This window comes from Scatophagus argus, chromosome 8 (assembly GCF_020382885.2).
Source record: "Scatophagus argus isolate fScaArg1 chromosome 8, fScaArg1.pri, whole genome shotgun sequence".
NCBI classification, from domain to species: Eukaryota; Metazoa; Chordata; class Actinopteri; family Scatophagidae; genus Scatophagus; species Scatophagus argus.
The window spans coordinates 23,537,867-23,558,781 of NC_058500.1; the positions used below are offsets into that span (position 1 = coordinate 23,537,867).

The window sequence follows — 20,915 nt, forward strand, 5'->3', positions numbered from 1 at the left end:
AATGCAGGGAGACAGAAATGCAAAGATCATATGTAAGAAGTCATTAGCTGACTTCTTTGATGCCCACCAGCTGCTTCTGCTTCCACCTCATCTGTTTCCAGTTTTCAGGTGACTGGGCATGAATGTGTGTCTCTATGTGGGTATGAAAGAGACATTAATGGACAGAAAGGGTGATGGGAGACAGAAGGAGTATTAACATGATGGATTAAAAAAAGACACTTAGAGAAGATACTAAGCACAATTTCCTGTGCACAAGTGAAAATCTTTGCCTGAGAGGTCACCAAAAACATTAAAATTCAGCTGCTGGGCCTTTTGAATATACTCCGAAAATGGTATGTAAATCTATTCTATTAGATTATTGAATGTGGTAAAAAACTGGACCAGAAAGTGGTGCTAGGTACCTGATGAAGTGTACAAAATTGTGAGAGATCATTATGCCACGCCTACGCCTGTTACGCCTGCCACTCATCACCTATTTATGGCAGCGTTCTCTCCCCTTCCATACACTCACACCCATACATCAAATTCCCAGTTGCTACAAGAAACAACAAAAAACCCAGAGCTAGCAACCCACACTATCAAAATGGCGAGTTACCCTAACCTAATTTGTAACTAAGGCTACGAGCCTAAACAAGCTAGAAGCTGTTCCCATTTTCTTTGCAAGGAATTAGCTATTTCAGTGCCAGGGCACCACTTCAAATCAAATTCCTCACAACTTTATTTTACAGTGGCACTGTCACTGCAGCCTGGGATTAGAGCCACCCAAGAGGACTGTGATTGGTTTAAAGAAAAATATCAATTCTAATATTTGTATATTAGCTATTTAGTGTTAATTAGCAAATGTTCAACATGCAACCGTAGTAAATAAATATTACTTTCTACAAAACAACATGTTGCCATTGCCATTATTATGCTGACATGCTGAGCTGCTAGCACACCTTTTAGGCATGTTAAAGATTTCCTGTATGTCTTCAGCAGGAAGCAATGAACTTGGAGCTGACAGCAATACAGGGGGCTAGGAAGTTGGACAGTCTTAAGAGGAGGTTTAGGTATTTATGCTTGTTACAGTAAGAAGAATGTGACTTAGTTTTTAAAAATAAGGTGTTCAGGTGGGAGGAAAGAGCAGTCACCAACCTCCCTATCCTTGGGTATTTGAGAAAATATTACATATTGCGGTTTGCAATTAGTCAGACACTGATTTAATGGCTATACTGTAGCATGAATTGAGCAAAATGAAAGTGTGTGTACAATCAACATTCACGTTATAAATACATTTTGAGCAATGTTCCTCAAAATATTGATGCTGTGACAACATACACTTGCTTCTGTTCCACAGCCAATGTTATATTTTACATAATCTATCTGACCTACATATGTGATAGAGAGACACATGGTTCAGCGCCCAGCCCCCATGTACAGCCCTTTAACAACCCTCAGGGCCCTAATGCCCAGCCCCCACTACCAACCCAAACACATGCATACACACTTAAGAGGCCATTACACTAGTCCTTAGGGCCTGCTTCCATGCTCTTAGCTAACCGCTAGCTGTATCAGAAGCCTAAGGCTCTGATTCTGTGAAACAGGTCCAATACTATACTGTGACTTTGGACAGCTACTGTAGCATGCCCAAAGCTCATTCAAGCAGCGGGAGGTGTTACACGCTAATGTACAAAGAAGACACGGACAGATAAATGAAGCTTGACTTGTGGCTGAAGTGCAGGTTTGGGTGCAGCTCCCGGGGTGCTGCATTATGATTTTGTGGAGGCTGAACATCAGCGTAACCTTTGAAAATCCGTGTGCAAAAGGGCTTTTTTGTTCCTGTCTCATGAAACATGCATGAGGTGAGACAATTCACAATGTGTATTATTCATGCAATAGCTGAAAGTTGCTGAAAATACTATAAACTGTGGAGTGTATTTGATGGTAATCTACCATGACTCTAAATAGTTTCAGTGCCTCTCCAACATCCTTCCCAGTGACAATGTTCATTCATAAATTAAGTCACTAACTTTGGCAATAATGAAGCCCGTCATTACATCTCTACTTTATTAAGCAGCTATTGTATGTGTTGCCACATCACTATTATATGGTACAGCCACCATGGGTCTATGAAGACCAATACTAAGAGAATAGAATGAAGATGCTGATTTTTTATGAACTAAAATTATTCAGTATTTCCATGGGATGTGCATTTTTGTTATGACAGAAAAGCCTTTGAAATTGAATTTAATGTATGAAAAATCTGTACTATAGATGGCAAACTAGAGAAAGTAAAGGTTGCTTTGAAAGTAGAAAAAAAAACATCATTGTTTGACAATTATATTCTGTCTGTGTCTGTCCCAGCACTTAACTGAAGCTCTATGATTCTTGAATTATTTAAATTCAAGACAGACGGAAATATTCAACATGTTTTTAACACCCCGCGACCCTGATGGATAAGCGGTATAGAAAATGGATGGATGGATGTTTTTAACATCACTGTACTCTTGTTTTCATAAAATTCTCCCTGTTTCATAAAATTCCTCCTGGTTCATTTGTAAATCTTAACTTTGTGATATTTGACAATCTGCGTATTTAAGGAAGCTTGACCAGTATGCAATGATGTATCCACTGGTGTGAGCTGCTGAAATGAAGAGACTATAATCAAATTCAGTATGAGGGCCTCAGTGACCCCCAGTGCAGTGATTAAGTGTAGAGAGCTAGGCAGTGCGAAATTTACTTAAACTGATATTTTGAATCTGAAGAAAAAGAGTGAATACATACCTCTCCCAAAACCATTTTTACATTTCTCTTCATGTGTGGGCTTTAGAGCTGTTTGAACTTTGAGCAGAGTTCACTGTTTCCCTGTGCTTCCACTCTTTATACTAATACTAATCTAGACTAACCACATCCTGACTCCAGCTCTGTACTTAACATACGTTTGTAAAGTTTTGCATTAAAGGAACAGTTCACCCAAAAATGAAAATTTTGTCATTATCAAATAGATGATGACTGACTTTTATTTTTGAGTGAACTGTTCCTTAAAAAAATAATTTGTAGAAATTTGTTTAAATTCTGTTTATTGTGCAGTACAAATGAAAGAGACCTGGGAAGCGCTTGCATAGGTTTTAAAAAGAGTTCATTACCAAGTTAAATTTGGTGATTTCACCAAGCCTTACCCTATAGACAGACTCTCCGAGAAGTCTGTTGCAGGTCTATGCACACTTGTTCTACTGGGGGTTCAAGGCTGCAAGTTCTCCTCTTGATCTCTAATAATAATGGAGAGAAGTTAATCTTCTTCTTCTCTCCTTTCTGTTATTATACCCCCCATCTGTCCCTCCCTTTCTTGGCCAACTGCTGGGACAAACCCATCCATGCCTGGCTGGTCCTCTCTCTCTCAGCAGCTTCTTGTTGAATAAAACATGTGTGCCACACGCTGCTGCTCTTTGCTACTTGCAAATCACAGCCACCTTGCCTCTTTCGCGCCTCTCGCATCCCTCTCTTCTCTCGTCACTCTCCTCCCCTCTGTCTCAGCAAATGCATTTCACTCCATTTCTACTCTTCACTTTCTCCTCCTGCTCCTCCCCTCATTCAGTTTTCCCTCCCCCTTTCCTCTCTTCTTTTCTCATTTCTCCCTCCCTCACTCCTCCATCTAATAGCGCTCATTCTCCCAGGTGATCGGCTTTGAAGCGAGCGCTTCCCCCTCTCGTACAAGAGCCGTGAGTGGTTGACTGAACTGAGCACGCTCCCAAAGCTCTCCAGGCAACATCCCCCTCCCTCCAGTCTGTACAGTAGAGGCAGAAGAAGAAAAAGAAGTGTGCAAGACCACACTATTGTCTTTGCTGCTACCCACCACACTAGCACACAGAGACAGAGAGAATGGGCTTTAATGAAGACACAAGGCGAAGAGAGAGGACAGGCTGTACGAGAAAGGTAGATTAGAGAGGATAGGTAAGTTTCCCCAAAAGCATTTTCTGTCACACCTCTGATGATGACAGCCATGGGGCGAGGCATGCCTGTAACCGTCAGAGCCCTCCAGATGGTAGTTTGGGTGAAGCCAGCCCCTCCATCCCTGTCTTAGCAGCACATGGATCTCTGTCTCTTTTTGGGAATACGCCAATGGATGATCCCAGCAATATCCGCAACCTGAGCCCAGAGCAAGGTAAGATAAGCAAGCAGTCCAGAATTCACACTTTACTTGCATGCAGCTTTGGAGAAGTAGGCCAGCTCAGGATCAGGAGCTCCTTGTGAGCCTGTTACTTTGACTTCAGCTCTTTCTTTTGCGTCTGATCACTTGGTTTTGTCAGACCTGCACCATCACTGGCTGCACATGCTCATATGAATATTTATGTCTCTCTATGGTGCTGGTAGATAAATCTTTCATAAGAGGCTCAAAAGAGACTTGCAGGTGGCTCATATGTGAACTGAAGCTTGGAGTTCTGGACTAGATGTGACTCTTTTTGTTTTGCCTTCTTGGAGCTTGCTGTTAATGATCGATCCCTTTCAAAGAGATCAACCCTGTTTTAAAGGTGATCACCTGGGAGGCAGCGCGCTAACAAGCTCTTGCCAAAGTACAGTTGCTGAAGTCCCATTTTGGCTTTGTTCACCTCAGCGATAGAACTGGAGAGAGGATGAGCAGAGACAGCGAGGAGAGAGAACAGAGGGGAAATGAAAGGAAAAGCAAGCAAAATAAAGTCATCTACCTTTGACAACTCCCCATCAGGGCTTACCAACTCCTCCACCCCATCTCCCCCTCCTTTCCATTCTTGCCAGCATTTCCCCAAGCCTCAGTAACCATAGAGCAAGTCATTAGTGTTGGCTCACCCTGGCTCAGAGGAGCAGAGCAGCCAGGGAAGCAGTGCTGAGCGCTATGATCACACCTTAACAAGAGCATACTATAGAGCTCTCATAACTAACAATGCTGAGCTTATATTAACACTTTCAATAACCCTCAGAGGTACACCACTGCAGTTTTTCACCAAACTGGCCTCTAAACTGATAACAAATTGTAAAATTGATAAATACCTTTTCTCTGAGAAACCCTTGACATGAGATATGAACAGGAACTCTTATTATGAAAATGGACTTAATGACAAATAAATCCTTGGGGGTTATAAAATAATGCTGAGGCTTGCAATGTTCAGTGCGTTTTTACTTTCAAAAAATCCCACTCCAAAAATAAAAAAAGAGAATTTCATAAAACAGCTGGTCACTGCAGTTTTTAACAAACGTAACAAACAGGAGAATTTGATGTGAGCTAACAGTCTACATTTGGAGTCGAGTGAGTATTTGGCAGAGGAGGGCAGTGTGAGTTAAATCAAATTAAACTACACTGTGGTTGTTCATAATGAAGGAAGATGTCACTCAGTGCAAAAGAAAATGTGGCTCATTGATGTGTTTTTAACAATTTAGAGAATAATGAAGCTATGTGGAACAGAGGAAGACGATATGTTCAGCAGCTGATTGATTGCATTTTTAGACAGAAGAAAATTGAAGAATATCACCAGGCTTGTACTTTAGATGGCAGTAATTGTTGAATAAAGTACTGCTGTTGATGCAGTATTAGTGGAGCAACTTAGCCAGTATCATTATAGTAAAGAGCAGTTAGGGTGCTGGTGAGCCTAACCCCTCCCGTCTGATTTTATGACCCATTGACCAGCTCGCCTGCAGGAATATTGATCAGCTATCAGACTACCTGTGAAAATTAACTTCCTATATTCCCTCCATTCCCTTAATATAACCTTCAGTTCCATTACATTTATTGCAAACCCCCCTTAGCAGAGTATACAGCTATGGCCCAATCTGTGAACTGTGTTACAGATCATAAAGAAGATATTAAACGTTATATTGTATTGACAGACCACATGGAATACTGCTGGTGTTTGATGTGCAGCGTGCACATCATTGCCATTCGTCAGTCTGGAGCTATCCCCCCCTGGCATGAATGTAATTTTGCAGTCTCTACATTAAGGCACAGGTTGCAGGAGGAGGCTTTTTGACAGGAATAATAAGGACTTTTTGTACACATCAGAGGGATTTTGCCAAAGGGTAGGAGCTAAATCACCTGCCACTGTCAAGGAAATCTGTTGCCGTTTGATATGAAAGCTAGAGTAGAGGTAGCAGGTAAGAAAGTGTGTCATCTTGATATCAGTGGGAGCTGGTTGGAAAATATTCTGAGTCATGTTTCAATATTCTGAGTAAAAGTGTGAATGATGTTGGTTTCTGAAGGCCTTGGTTGCTATTTAACTTTGATCATTGCTCTGCTGAAAATATGGACCATTCCTGTCAGCTAAAAATACAAACGAACAAAAAACAAAGATTTAAGGCTGTCGATTTTGAGAAACTTTGTTTCCAAAATTGAATTTTTTACAGTAGGGTGGAGTTAAAAAAACATCTTAACTGAAGCTCCATTATGAAAGAGGTTCATCCAGTGAAATTAAATTAAAGTAAATTAAAGTTAAATTTGAGTCATTCTTTTAAACAGATTTTATCCTGATGGTGAAGCTGGTCAGATGGTTGCCCTTGGTCGAGACAAGTGCTTTGTTCTGTCAGCGGAGCTGCTGAAGAGAACAGGGCAGCCACCAGAATCATTAGGAATCAGAGCGAAAACCCATCCTACCCACCTGTCTTCATCGTGCTCTGTGCCAATATGGTGGAAGAGACCAGGCATGCATTTTGGTACTGATGGTAGGCTCATGTCCCATTTCAACTCGAAACAACATGCAGAATTGCCTTTTGTTTCCCACAAAAAATGGGCTATTATGATGAAGTGAGAATCCCATTGTCGGCAGGCTGCAGAACCGACAGCAATGGCGTCCCAGCAGTAATAAATGTATGGATCCTTTTGGGATTAAAAATGTCATTGTCATAACTGAAAACAAAAGTCAACTAATGTTATACTTAAATTTAGAGGAAGGGTATTGGCTAATTTGTGAATATTGCTCAGACATGTTAGGCAAAAATGCCCCCCAAATTATTGATCCTGCTCTAACCAAGTAAGAAATGAATAACACCCATGTCTGAAGTTCTTTTGGATGTTATCTCAGCACACTTTTTGCTTTTTTGCACACGAAGGTGTGAAACCACAATTATCCTTACTGAAAATTTTAAATTAATGAATCAAATTGTAAATTTGTAAAAAGGGATGTTATCAGTCCTGTCAGAGGTGGATTAACAACACAATCTATGAGACACAATATCAGCATATATCTTTATCTTTCTGTCTCTGCAGTTGTACCTAACTTTAGCACCATGCCAGAAAGAGAGAATACAAATGCAGGCAATCTCTAACTCAAAGCATCTCCATTATTTTTGAGATGGAGCGTAAAAGAATGATGTGTTCAGCACTGTCTCATCTTTCTTCTCCGCCTCTCTCAGTTGATGAGAGTGGTTTAGTTTGGGTCACTTATATTTCTTCCTGACTTAAGGTCCAATTTATTTAAAAGAACAGTTTGTACATCCGTCTGAATGCATCCTCGTGAAATATGAACCGGAGAATAATGATACACACTTAAAGTGTATGTTAGAAATAAGGTTTTACTTTCTGCTATATTCAGAGGATGTTTAAGTGGCAGAATTAACAAATGAGTTAACTAAAAAAAAATGAAATGAAATTTTCAGAATGTTATTTGTGATAAGAAATCTTTGTTTTTAATGCATATTTAGCAGCGTTGTCTCCTCTGGGAGCCGTAATATGACAGCCAGTTGTGTTTGACAACAGACTTTGCAAATCAAAATGACAAATGACACTTTCTTTTGTGATTCCAAACAAATAGCAGTTATCGTCTTTGCTGACTGTAATATCACAGGGATACAGTTCAGTCTGTTATACCAGTGATAAAAGCCAACATTTATATGCCATCCTTAAAATCCTATCATCTAAGAACTATAGATGGAGAGGTGGAGATGCTGGTTAGAATGTCCATCTGTTCAGTACTTGTTGATAGTAAGCAGTTAACTTCATGCTTTTCATGACGTTTAAATAAAGATTATGATTCTTAAATCTGCCTCCAAAGCTGATTAGTTGATTTCTTGTTCAACCAGTGTGATGGTAACAGTCATCACAACATTAAGTCTGAAATGCGGTCAGTATTTCACAGGAGTAGAAGGAGGCTAATTTCCTCGAGTGACGCTTTATGTTTAAAGCAGTATATCATCAGTATGTTATTTGTTTTGCACAAATAAAATGTCTATTGTGTTATGGAATGGATATTGCAATGATCATAAGTCGCTTGCTTTTGACAATTTCAAGATTCACAAAGTGCATTTGCTATGATTAACTGATTATGATCCATTCTGGTGAGTCAGTAATTTTGTAGTCCAACAGCAAGAAGTCCAGCTTATCATCTGTCTTGCAGTCTTTTGTTGTCTCTGCCAAAGGACACACTGAGATTTACTCTTGTCCGGCCTCTTGCTCTGTCACTCTCTCTTTGTCTCTCCTTAGCTTCTTCCATCAATGTCCTGTTCAGTCTGTTCACTTCTGTGGTCGTGCTGAGCCCAGTTCCGCTGCCTGGTAGCTCGGCTCCGCTTCTGTTGATCGCTTTGGTGACCCTTCAAGTAGCAATTATGTGCTTATATGAGTGTCTGCAAACAGCATTCATTCGGAGATCTAAAAAGTGACAGCATAAGCTGTTTGTTGACAGATCTAAAGGGGAATGAAACTGTGAACTTATGTCTGTCGGGAGCAAAGGTGAAAATAGTATTGAACAGTCTTAGTTTCAGTAAAACAAATGATTATCTCGTATTCATTTTTATTCTTTATATTATAAAAACTTAATGTTACATCCATGGTCAATAAACACAGTAATTATATACTTTCACAAGTGAATTTCACACTTCAGAGACATGAGCTGCTCCAGGAAAAATAGATCTGGCTTGTAACGGAAAAGAGAGGAATAGAACCAGGAGTGAAATACACACACACACACACACACACACACACACACACACACACACACAGAGTGGTGAAAATGCAGCGGATTCCACTTCACCAGCATGCCTTGTTCCTGGCCTGAAAACCTCCAGCTCTCAGTGCTCTAAAGCTCCCGTACTGGCAGTGAAACATCTGGTCCTCTGAGCTCCAGTCCAGTCCGAGCAGAGTCAGCTGGCTGCATGGCTAACTGAGCTAACAAGCCAACAACAGCTAGAGTTGCCGTGGTTTTAGCAACAAATAAAGCTAGCATTGTGAGTTCAAGCAGAGGAGCTGGAGGACATCAGACGGAAAACCAGAAAATGTTTCCTTCGTAAAATATGATTTAAGCCTCACCAATATAGTTGATGGTGTGCGATGCGTTGCCATACCCGCTTCTCCTGGGAGATTGTACCCTATTACAAGTCATTAAAATGCATGCGTCTTTGTCTGTGCATGTGTGTGTTTATGGCATATTGCCTTTGTGAAAATGTCACATTAGATTGTGGGTCAGAAAGCACTAGTGCCAGGGGGCAGCTCCCGACCAGAAGCAATGCAGTGTTTTATTGACGAACTTGTCTTTCAGTATTACATCTTGTTTTGCTCACTATTGCATTTGAAAAGGCACACACACACACATACACACAGTGTACTGTAAAGAGTGTGTTTGTCCCTTTTCACTGTTATGTATGAAAAGGCACAAACACACAGTTCACAGTGCACTGCCACTTTTATGGCTTGATACTGATATTAAGGAATAGAATTTTTGTAAATAAATTATTAAAAAATGATTTGACTAATCCCATGGTCCAAATCCTGAAAGAATTAAGTATATTTCTAAAATCTGCTGCAATATTTGTTATACCTCACGTTCTGAGTGTGTGAGGCACATAGACAGGTGTACATACTCTGGCCAAACGGATCACTTATCTAAACGTATCAGCATTGGCGTTAAAATCATTAAACTTAGCCTTAGGATGGTGCAAGAAAAAAATATAATTGGATCATTAAACTGTAATTTTGGTTTATTAGAACTCAAAATTAATAATTATTCCACGCTGCACACAACTACTGTGGGGAACCACACAATGTTAGTTTCAGTTGGAGCTGATGCAACTTAAACACAAACATTCCCTGAACAAAGTGTGCTGTTCATCACTGGAGCTTTCAGGGACATTTCTGCAGCTTCTTGTCACCTCCTACTTGCTGCGTCCTGTTAATCCGTCATCAGCCGAAGTCAAGTTGGTTCGCAGCCGCACCTCTGAACTCATACCTTACATGAATGCAGTGTGATTCCCGGGTGAAATAGCTTTGTAAGCTAACAGACCAGTGTTTCATTAACAGCTATGTGAAAAGAATGCTCCAGAAGAATATACTATGTCTTTCCTGGCCCTGGGCGCAGCCACCCTGAAACAGATGGTAACAAAGCATCAGCAGAACAGTTATGAAATCTTTCTCTCAGAGGGGACTTGTGTCAGGTCAGGATGAACAGCAGGGCAGCCATTCTTTTCTGTCTTCGATCAGAAATGTTGGCCCAGAGAAGAAACAGGGAAAAATCATCTACTGGTTTTACTGAAGGAACAAGAACAGTTCAGGATTAAAAAGGACCTGCTGAGAAAAAATATATTGCAAGGATTACAAGATGGCAATCAGCATTTGTTCAGGTACCAATTATGTGCTTATTTGAGTGTCTGTGAATAGCATTCAATTGGAGATTGAAAGTGATAGCATAAATTGTTCATTCACGGGCTAAAAAGTAATGAAATGGTGAACTGAATGTTTGTCAGACGCGAAGGTGAAAGCAGTGCTGAACACGTTCCGGCTGCACCCTGGCTCGGGCTTGGCTTCAGGGCCCACTGGTGATGTATCAGAAGCAGATCATCTGTTCTTCAAAAGTCACGTTCAAAATACAGTTTATAAGTATAAGTCAGGACGGCAGATCATTAACTTGTATTCATTTTATTTTTTTATATGATTAAAACTGTTACATCAATGGTCAATAAAAACATAAACAGCATTTTTATACTTTCACAAGTGAATTTCACACTTCAGAGACATGAGCTGCCCCAGGAAAATTAGACATGGCTTATTAAGAAAAAGAGAGCAAAAGAACCCAGAGTGAGACATACACACACACACGCACACACACACACACACACACATAGATTGGCAAGAAGGCAGTGGATTGTCGCGAGCAACCGCGATGGAATCAGTACAGCTGGATCTTGTGTGTGCTGGCTGTACAGACAGAAAACCTTATTGACAGGAGGTCAGGTTTAGACAGTTCTGACTGACCTTCACCATGAGTTTGCCCAAAAGGTATTAGTATGCTCCCAACAAAGGGTTTGAAACTCTTTTCTCCCCATACAGCCTCCAAAAAAGTTTATCACCTACACTTTTGTCTTTAAAAACACTTCAAACAAATTAGTTTATTTCAAGCATACACCCTCAGCCAAGTACGTTTTACTTTTTAATTGTGGTCCTCCAATAACGGTTTTGTCATATTTATATATGGTGTAAGACAAGACATAACCTAACAGCTACCTTGGGGAAACCTTGCCATGACACCAAGGGCTCTTTAACCTCAACCAACCATTATCTTTTGCAGACCTTATCCAAGTGGTTTTTAACTAATTCATGATCTTTCTCTTAACCTAGTAGTTTTTTTCTTCAATTCAATTCAATTCAATTCAATTTTATTTAAAGTGCCAAATCATAACACAGTTATCTCAAGACACTTTACAGGTGTGTAAACAACAACAACAACCAAAGAGAAGAGAATCAGAGAGAAACAGGTCCCAGGGCAAAACCCCACACTGAGTAAGCATCTGGCGACAGTGGCGAGGAAAAACTTCCTTTTAACAGGCAGAAACCTCGAGCAGAACCAGACTCAGTGTGGATGGCCTTCTGCTGCGACCGCCTGGGAGGGAGAGAAGAGAGACAGGGAGGACAGAGAGAACCTTGCAGAGCAGGAGCAGCAGGATCCAGGCAGGGCCATGGAGAGGGTTCTGGATCCAGCAGCACTAAACATTAACCATAAACAGATCATAACAGATCATTTGTAACATTTTTGGATGGCGCTGTCACACCAGAAACACTTACAAAGGTGGTCTTGGAATACAGTGATAGATTACAGATGATATTGTTTAGTTTGGAAGACTTATTCATTTGATGCAACTTGTACAATGTGTGATTTTACCAATTTTGCCACATATTACACAATCACAGAAGAGCATAATCACTCAAAACAAGTACTTTGCTGAAATTATTCTTTTTCCTTGGATGAAAAATTTGCTCAGAAATCCCTGAGGAGTTATCTCGAATTAGTTTTGAATTAAATTTTGAACATCATGCTCTTTCATAACCTCTACTTAACCCTGTAGCTTTGCTTAACTGTACAGCTGCTCCACTGCAGGACGCCTGTAAATGCTGATCAGCCACCCAGCAGGCACACAGAAGAATGATTAGAAAGTTCATTTTGAAAAGGCAGCATATGGATAATGTATTTTCAAATGGAACTCTTCATCTGGAACTTGTTTCTTGAGTCTTTGCTCCCCTTGGCAATATTATAATATTGCAGGATGATTATTTTCCTTGAGATGCTTCATGCTGCAGGTGAATACACGCACAAACAGCTCAAAATACATTTTTCACTCATCCAGAAATATGTCTTGCAGTGTCAAAGCCTTGATAAATTGCTGCTTAACAGCTGTGAGTCTGATGATGTGATGGGCTCTTGTCTTGGCATTTGCATAGGGGAGTTATCACCACTGGCTATAGGTTGTTGTAGAATTAATAGATTTAATGAGTGTTGCACTGATGATGGGGGAGCGCCTTGTCTAACAGATAAGGAGGCTTCATAAAGGCTGCCCACGCTCTCTCAATGTGGAGCACTGCTTTGACACAAAGGAATAAGAGCTTCTTCATGGCTGATATCCATTTATGTGGGAAATGCTGTCGTGTCTGAAATTGTTGAAAATGCACGTTTGTGTGTGAAGAGGGAGATCATTACTGCATGCATACACAGGTGTGTGTGTGTATGTTGGTTAGTGTGTGTGCACACGCATGTGTCTGTGTGTGTGGCTGGGAAAAGCAGAGAGCTTCAGAATTTAATCACTGTTCACAAAGCTCTTCTCCAAATGCACCTCATGGATTTTCTTTGTTTTGCTTGGGAGTCAATACAAGTTGTCGAGCACTAGTGGGAATTCCTACCAATACCCACAATGCTACATGGATTTGGCACTGTATCTATGCAGGGCGTCACTGTGAATGAGGAAAAAAAAAAGGTGATTTGTCAGTGTCTTTTTATAGATGCAGCTGTAACAGTAACAAAGAAGTGTCAACTAGTGGGCGTGTTCTTTTTGATTTCTTCAGAGAAATTAAAAAAAAGAAAAAAAGAAATCCCAGCCTCCACTTTCAAACATCACAAGGCCCCCGTGAAAGCTAATGTCAAAACATGGCAAACATACGTTTTGCCGTTCGGGGCTGCCTCCAATGCCTTAAGGCAGCAGGAAACAGTGCTCGCTGGTAAAGAAGTGCAAATTGATTGATGCATCGGAGAATTGAAATTGCCAAGGCTCGTCATTGGCCCTGCGAGCATATGAAAACTATCAGACCACAGGGACACTTCTCACAGATGACTGACTGCTCCCAGCTCCTCACACATCACTGCCAGACAATTCATCTCTCTCCCCCCTAATACCCTCTTGTTCGCTTCGCTACAGTTATTGCATTGCTGTATATATCAGCTGTATTTATACTGAATTGCACATTGTTTAGGAACAAGCTGAAATATATTCTTTGAATTTGTACAAGTTATGGTTTGTGATACCTAATAAGTGGTGAAAAGGAAAAGTCAAACTTTGGTACATGAACACACTCCTCTGTATTTCCTAGTAGGAGCCTCTCACGAGTCTTACCAGTCAACTCTTACCATTAGAGTGCTAGACCTGTTGAACTTTGGACGTTGGAACTGAGTGGTCTAAAGCTATAGCTTGCAGTTGAGCGGTAATTGAAGTCCATTGTCTGCTGAATTTCACGAATGTGCTACAGCTGTCAAAGGTTTAAGGAGACTGCTCGAACATAAAAGAAGAGTGTTTTTTCTGTGTCCTCTTCATAGACATTGGATGTCAGCTGCTGATGTTCTTTTGGCTTCCTGTTGCTCTCTGACAGAGGAACGATTCAGTTCTTGGAGAGGTTTTCCTATATGACAGTGACAAATGTTGCTTCAACAGACATAGTGGCCTCAGGGGAATATTTTGAGCTCTAAAAAAGTTTTTAGAGGAACTAAATTTATTGTTTGAAAGCTTTCAGGCTAAGAGTAAAAATAAGAGGATCCATATTTACACTTATACATTTTCATATAGTTTTTTTTATGAACCTTAATAAATAAACTATAATCAGCTCTCCAGTTATCCTTTCCTATCACAAGTACAGATTGATACTGATATTGCGTTTTTACTTACAGTATACACATCTTCTGCTTCTTCTGCTCGTTAAGGTTTTTCTGGGTCTTTAGATGACTTCTTTTGAGATATCTGTTGACCTAAAGGTAATTTTTTTAAATTAAATGTAATCTCCTTAGACATCCTCTAGGGTCATTAAACAGAGCGATCTAAGGTGCTTACCACATACACTATATAGACAAGCTCGTTCAGTAAAGCAACAGTGAGGTCCTACACTGATGTTGGGTGAAAAGCCCTGGCTTGCAATCTCCATTCCAGATCATCTTAAAGGTGCTGGATGAGGTTGAGCTCAGGGCTCAGTCAAGTTCTTCCACACCAAACTCATCCAGCCATGTCTTTATTGAGCTCTGCTTTGTGCACTGGGGCACATTCATGCTGGAATAGAAAAGAGCCTTCTCCAAACTGTTGCCACAAAGTGGTATGCTGAAACACTAAGATTTCCCTTCATTGGAAGTAAGGGGCCTAACCCAACCCCTAAAAAACAGCCTTTTCTATTGTATACTATAATTTCTCTGCAAACATGGCCAGAAAGTAATCTTAAAGAGACATCAGTAGATCTAAAGCTGTAGTCTCTTGGTTTTTACATAATATAATGCCTGTTGTGCCTCTTTATGCTTAGAAATGATCTGCACATCAGTCTTAATCTTGTTGACCTTAGGTGATTGTGACATCACATGGCTGATTTCCTGTATTCAAGCAGCAAAACCCTAAATAGCACACAAATGATGTTTTTTATCTTCATGCTCTGAATGCACAATGATGCCATCTCCATAGGATCAGTATGGTGTCACAGTCTAGTTGTGTGAAATGTGTTGCCTATTGGCATGCAAGCATTAAAAACCCCACTACTGTGCTGCAAACCACAGCTAAGACACCATTTGTCGACGCAAAAATATGAATGGAACTGTTATTTAGTCAGTTTCTCTGTAATGATAATGAGGCAGTCAGCAGCAGAAGTGAACTGTGCCTGGGCATTAGCTATGGTTTTTGTTTGAATTATAAACTGAATGGAGCCTAAAAATACCGGAAAACGAATGATCTCCCTTTGTTTTTCAGAGCAATTTAGTAATGTATTCAGTGCCTTTGGACTACAGCTATAATTGTCAACTGGAACTTGTGCTGTTCACTTTTGTTTTATCATTCTCTGAGAGTGAAGGTGATTTGAATACAGCAGTGACAGCTTTTGCAGGTGTGAGACAGGAGGGAGTAAAAACAAAAAGTTGATTGAAACTTCAAAGGAAAATGTGTGGGACTGCAGAGTTGTTTCTCCCAGCTTCGTCCACCAGCCTCTCTTCCTGAGAAAGTGATCTCTGGCTTTACTCAGTCCCTCCCCTGAGGAACCTGATAGATCTTTTAAATCCTCTCCTCTTTGATAACCCGACTGCTTTTAAAGTTCACCACCTGCTGGATGCTGCTTTCTTGGGTTTTATCTCTCTTTCCCTTTCACCTGTACACACACAGCGCTCTTGTATTCCTTACAAATTACATTCTGAAATATTGTTAAAGCTATCTTTAATCAAAAAGCACCAAAAGGAACCAGGGGAACAACTTTTTATACGTTTACAGTACTTACTCAGAGTAAATGGTTGTTAGGAGGGCTGCAAATGGTGTTTATTTTCAGAACTGAATTATGTGTTGATTATTTGTTGTCCATAAATATTAGAACCTGAATTACTTTAATAATTGTCTTATTTTGTCCCACCAACATTCTCTCAACATACTGATATAATGAAAGCAGCAGAAAAACATTCTTTGGTTCCAGTCTAATTAATTGATTACACAACTAATTATTTAGTTGTGGCCTACAGGTGATTCATCAAATTAGAGTTATTCACTTATGTTTTCTCTGTCAAAATACTTAACATTCGTGGCACAGATTTGCATAAACCTAGGTAGTTAAAGCTGTGAATCAAGAAATACTTAATGGCATGCATCTTTTTACCAGAGGTCTTTACTGCTCCATATTTTGGACCCAAACCAAACCCATGAAAAGTAACACATTTCCAATTCTCAAAAGAAAATGTGAATTAATATGCGTTTGCTTGTGCTATTGTTATGCGAATGTTGATCGATGGATTGAATTCTGTGGGTGCTGTAGGTGCCTTTACACCTCTGGACGAAATGAGATGATGTTATTCTAAGAGCTGCAAGCTGAAACGATGACATGTGAAAAACATAATGGAAATGTGGAAGAGTAATAGAAATTCCATTAAATGTGAGGAATTTAATAGACTCCTTATTACCACACATAGATCTAATATTGGTCTCTTCAGTGGAAGCTTGGCATTGGCATTTAAGTCACATGTTTCATGAATTTCAAGTGTTTCCACTTTGAAAATGTGCTCAAAAATAAGTGGACTGGATGCAATGAGATTCACCACCAATTCATGATCACTAGCCGAAAACACATTTCTCCTGTGATGATGATGATGATGATAATGATGCACCACTTGAGCAAAGGTAATAGAGTGTCCACTTTCAGAAATTAGGCATACAGACTCGCACACCTGAGACCTGAAGCAATCCAATGGCGGATACTGGTATTTTTAGAGTAAAGGTTCCACTGGAGCACGCAGTAGTTCTGGGACCTCATAAAAATGTTCTTAGACTTATACTTGAAAAGCTGTTCCTAAGAATCCCATTTGTAATTTACACACCTCTTACCTATAAATCTCACATCAACTTAAAGTAACATCTCCTGCCTTAAATAATGAACGTATAAATGAGGGTTTGGTCAGGACTATCCACGGAGCAAAAGAGAAAATCAGACTTTTTGAAAGATGAGATCACAGTGATGCGTGAGGAGATTGACGCCAGGCGAGACGTATTATTCAGCGGGCTAAATAGTGTGTTGTCAAGCTTTCTCAGATTTGTTCCAGAGCATCACACAAGCAGAGCCAAACTACAACGTGTGTTATTGCTGGAATAATATTTCGAAATCCTCAATGTAGGTTCATGGACTGAAGTGATATTATAGTTTGTTTACAAAGATTTGACTGATAGTAGCATTTAGTGTGTTATTAATATCATATTGCTGATATGTGTTGATATGTTTGTCACTTATTTGCAGTGAAGAGACGGATATGAACAACAGAAGCGAAGCAAAGCGAATGAGGATTAAGTGTTGGTTTCAGTGTGTGCGGTTGTCTGTACACTCCGCAGTAAAAGCATTTGCCAGACTGGGAACGGGATTTCAAAGAGAAACCGTGTGTGCACGAGCATGTGCAGGTCATGTGTGTTTGCATGCACATGAGAACGTTCCAAGAGATTTTGCTGCAGCTAATCTTCTGTATCGACTCCATCCTAACACACACTCACACACATGCTGTGATAGTTGTTGTGTCCCTGCAGAGCTAAGTAGCAGGCCTCAGCTTCCTCTGTGCCACTATGCCATCTGGCAGCTTCAGATGGTTTGGTAACTTCACACCAGGGTCCTGCTCTTTCATCCAGCGGGACCAAGTTGTCACTGGGATGCAAAGGGGGAAGGACCTAAATGTAGACTGTCGAGACAGCAGGAAGATTTCAGTGGTTTAATGATAAAAAGGACTTACAGGCGTGTATAGGTAGGCAAACTGGCTGGCAGGTTGACAGGTAACAACCAGGCAGGTAGGTGGGTGCAGATCCAGGTTAGCATTCAGAAAACTAAAGAATGAAACACAAAAGTACAAACAAGAAACAAACGCAGCAGCTGGGACAAACTAAGAAAGCATGAGTGAGAATGGTTAAAGTCTTGGCCACATGTACAAGAACATGTTGCAAAATAAATGTTTCCTCCAGGTTTTGGCGCCTCCACCACATGCAAACGGCGTTCCAAATCACTAGAACTTAGATTTTTGACAACGCCTTCGAGTTTTTCAAAACTATGGTTTCTGTGTGACATTACCACAGGTATGACATCACCACCTCAGTTTCCATTTTGATTTTGTTTAATGCGCCTGAAACAAAAACAACAACGGACAACTGATTTGTTTATGTTTGATTGGCCCCAGTCAACTTCTTTGTTAGCACTGCTAGGTTTAATTGTTAGTTTAAAGCTTAACGTAACAGTAACTGATCATTCATATTCTATTAATTATGTTTTCTGAACAAATATTTTAATTTGACTATATCTATTTCTCACAAATAAACAATATGTGTCAATATATAGCATAAATATTTGTAAATATATTGTGATAGCTATGAAAACATGTTGTGTCATGTGTGATTTTAATATCTTCGTACTTTATTATGAAAATATGGACATACATTAGGTAATATGTGAATTGTGTACATATGTGTACATACATTGACTTATATACTACAGTATACTGTATCAAATAATATCTTTGGTCATATATCAGATTTTTGTACGAGAACATCCAGATAAGAGCACTGTTTCTATTTTTAAAAGCACTTTCTAGCTTGAGCTATTTTAATCCTAAAAGACAAAACACAGAAAAGTGAAAAATAATTTTTTAAAACAAAGGCGTTTTGCTTTGTGGTGTTTGCTTGGCCATCTCTTTTCTCACTGTTTTTACTTCTATAAATGGATGGTAAATATGTTGTTTCTTCATTTGAATCTGGCAAACAGGAGAAGAAATAAAGGAAGAAGCAGAACTGAGATACTCTCTTTTCTTGTGAAAGTGTGGGAAGCAGAAGAAGTGTCCCCTCTTATTTTTGTCTAATGCAGGCTGGCACGAACAAGTCTTAATCCACATTGAGGGAACGTGGGTGGAATGCTTACACACGCACGCACATGCACGCGCACACACAAACACAAACATACATGAAAGAGGCCATATAAGGATTTTTGTTTTACAACTCTAAAACTGCGTGAAATGCTGTGATTATGCTCTGATTATTAACTGTAAACTTAACCAATGAAAACAGTCAAGCAAATATGATTGGAATATTGCGGAACATGAATGAGTGTGCTCGTCATTAACATGTCACGTGCCGCTATGGGCTATGAGGAAATGCATATAAAACGGTGCACTTTTATTTCTGTTATCTACACCAACTTAGTGCCTCGTGTTTGAATGTTTCACATAGCCTACAACAGGCAGACAAATGAAACAAAAGATTTAAATTAGCTTAGCTCAAATATCTCACTGAGAGAGCAGCTAGCAGGGCCGCAGACTCCAGGTGTGCTCAGAGTGCCTGGAATGTTTTTCTGGTCCGTGTCTAGTTGTCCCTGTGTGTGCATATTTTAGCAGTGGCCAGCTAGCAATGTACACCCTGAGCATGTGTGTACAGTGTGTGTCAGCTCAGACTCTGACTGACCCTTATTTTTCTCAGGAGGATCTCAGTTTCTGGATTGGTTCAGCCGCCCATCCAACATTTATGGCCTAGAGAAAGACATTTTAATAAAAATCTGCCATTTTGGTATGAAATGTTCATGGTTCCCAGAAGATGAGTCCTGATGACTCCCCACCCAGTCTTTTCTCTGCCAGTCTTTTACTGTCTATTACTGTCATCACTCTCATACACAGGGGTGTAGCCTCTTGGGCCTGCTTATAGGTTAGCTGACATTTATTGTTATTAAAACCATGGGCGCTATTTAAAAACAGTATTTATTTTAACAATATCATATACATTAAAAGGATCACACTTGCACACCTGGCGTGCAAATCGGACTGAGTTCTTACCATTATAAATGGTGAATGGCTGTCATTGTGCCTGCACTTTGAAACAGATCCACACTGTGACTGCTAAAACCTTTCGTACAATGAGTAGTAATAACAGTAAGTGCACAAGGGCATTATAAACTCCACAGACGGAGCTGGTCTGGCCTTAATATGTCCTGTACCCATGCAGGGGTTGATGTAATATCCTGTTCCTGTTATTTATAGCTGCCAAGAGGGAGTTGATTGCTCTCTCTCTCTCAAACACACACACACACACACACACACACACACACACACACACACAAAAACAAACAAAAAAAACTCTGTCTGCCTCTCGTTCCATCTTTCTCTTTTTGCTCCAGGAACATTAGAGACTGAGAATTTGTTGTTTTTTTTTCTTTAGAGCTAAACCTCATCTGACTATGGGTGCATCTTTCTCTGGGCAGGCTTTCACCTTGAATTTGAATCTCAGTACAAAGAGAGTTGCTCACCTGGTTCCACCCTCATTATATCTAGGGCAGTGCTTTCTGGAGTAATCCCTCACAGCAACTGTCAAAAAAATGTGGATTTCAGTCTGTGCTGTATCACTTTGGAATCAAAGACATGTTTCTGTGGCCCCTGCAAATGGTTTTCTACTATTACACTTCATTATTTCTTCTTCCTGCTGGTGTTGATAAATAACTTTCCAGTCCAGGAGAGATTTCATTGGTTAAAAAAAAAAAAATCCGACAAAATGACAGAAGAAAGCAAATCATCGCACAGGCATAAAATAAAGCATCATTAAGTGGATATATCTGTACTCTCACAGGTTCTGGTCCCTGAGGCTCGTTCATGAACATAGCAGTTCCATCATTTGCAGGAAACAAACCATACTGTCTTTATATACATTATTCTCTTGTTGCTCATTAGTGTTCCTATTTTGAGACCCTGCAAAGACATTTAAATACAGTTTCTTAT

At 40.0% G+C, this 20,915-nt stretch overlaps 1 protein-coding gene across 3 annotated transcripts in view; it reads left to right on the forward strand.

The window, feature by feature from the left end:
* The window catches only part of plch2a (phospholipase C, eta 2a), a 185,658-nt gene that overhangs the window by 97,089 nt on the left and 67,654 nt on the right, over window positions 1–20,915 (forward strand). Inside the window, exon 1 of one of the 3 annotated variants that reach the window (XM_046397961.1) lies at window positions 3,663–4,141. The exons of the other annotated variants lie outside the window; for them this stretch is intronic. Coding sequence (XP_046253917.1) covers window positions 4,099–4,141 — 43 coding nt within the window. The 5' untranslated portion in view covers window positions 3,663–4,098. Of the gene's footprint in view, window positions 1–3,662; window positions 4,142–20,915 lie in introns of those variants that run through there. 3 annotated transcript variants of the gene reach the window in all.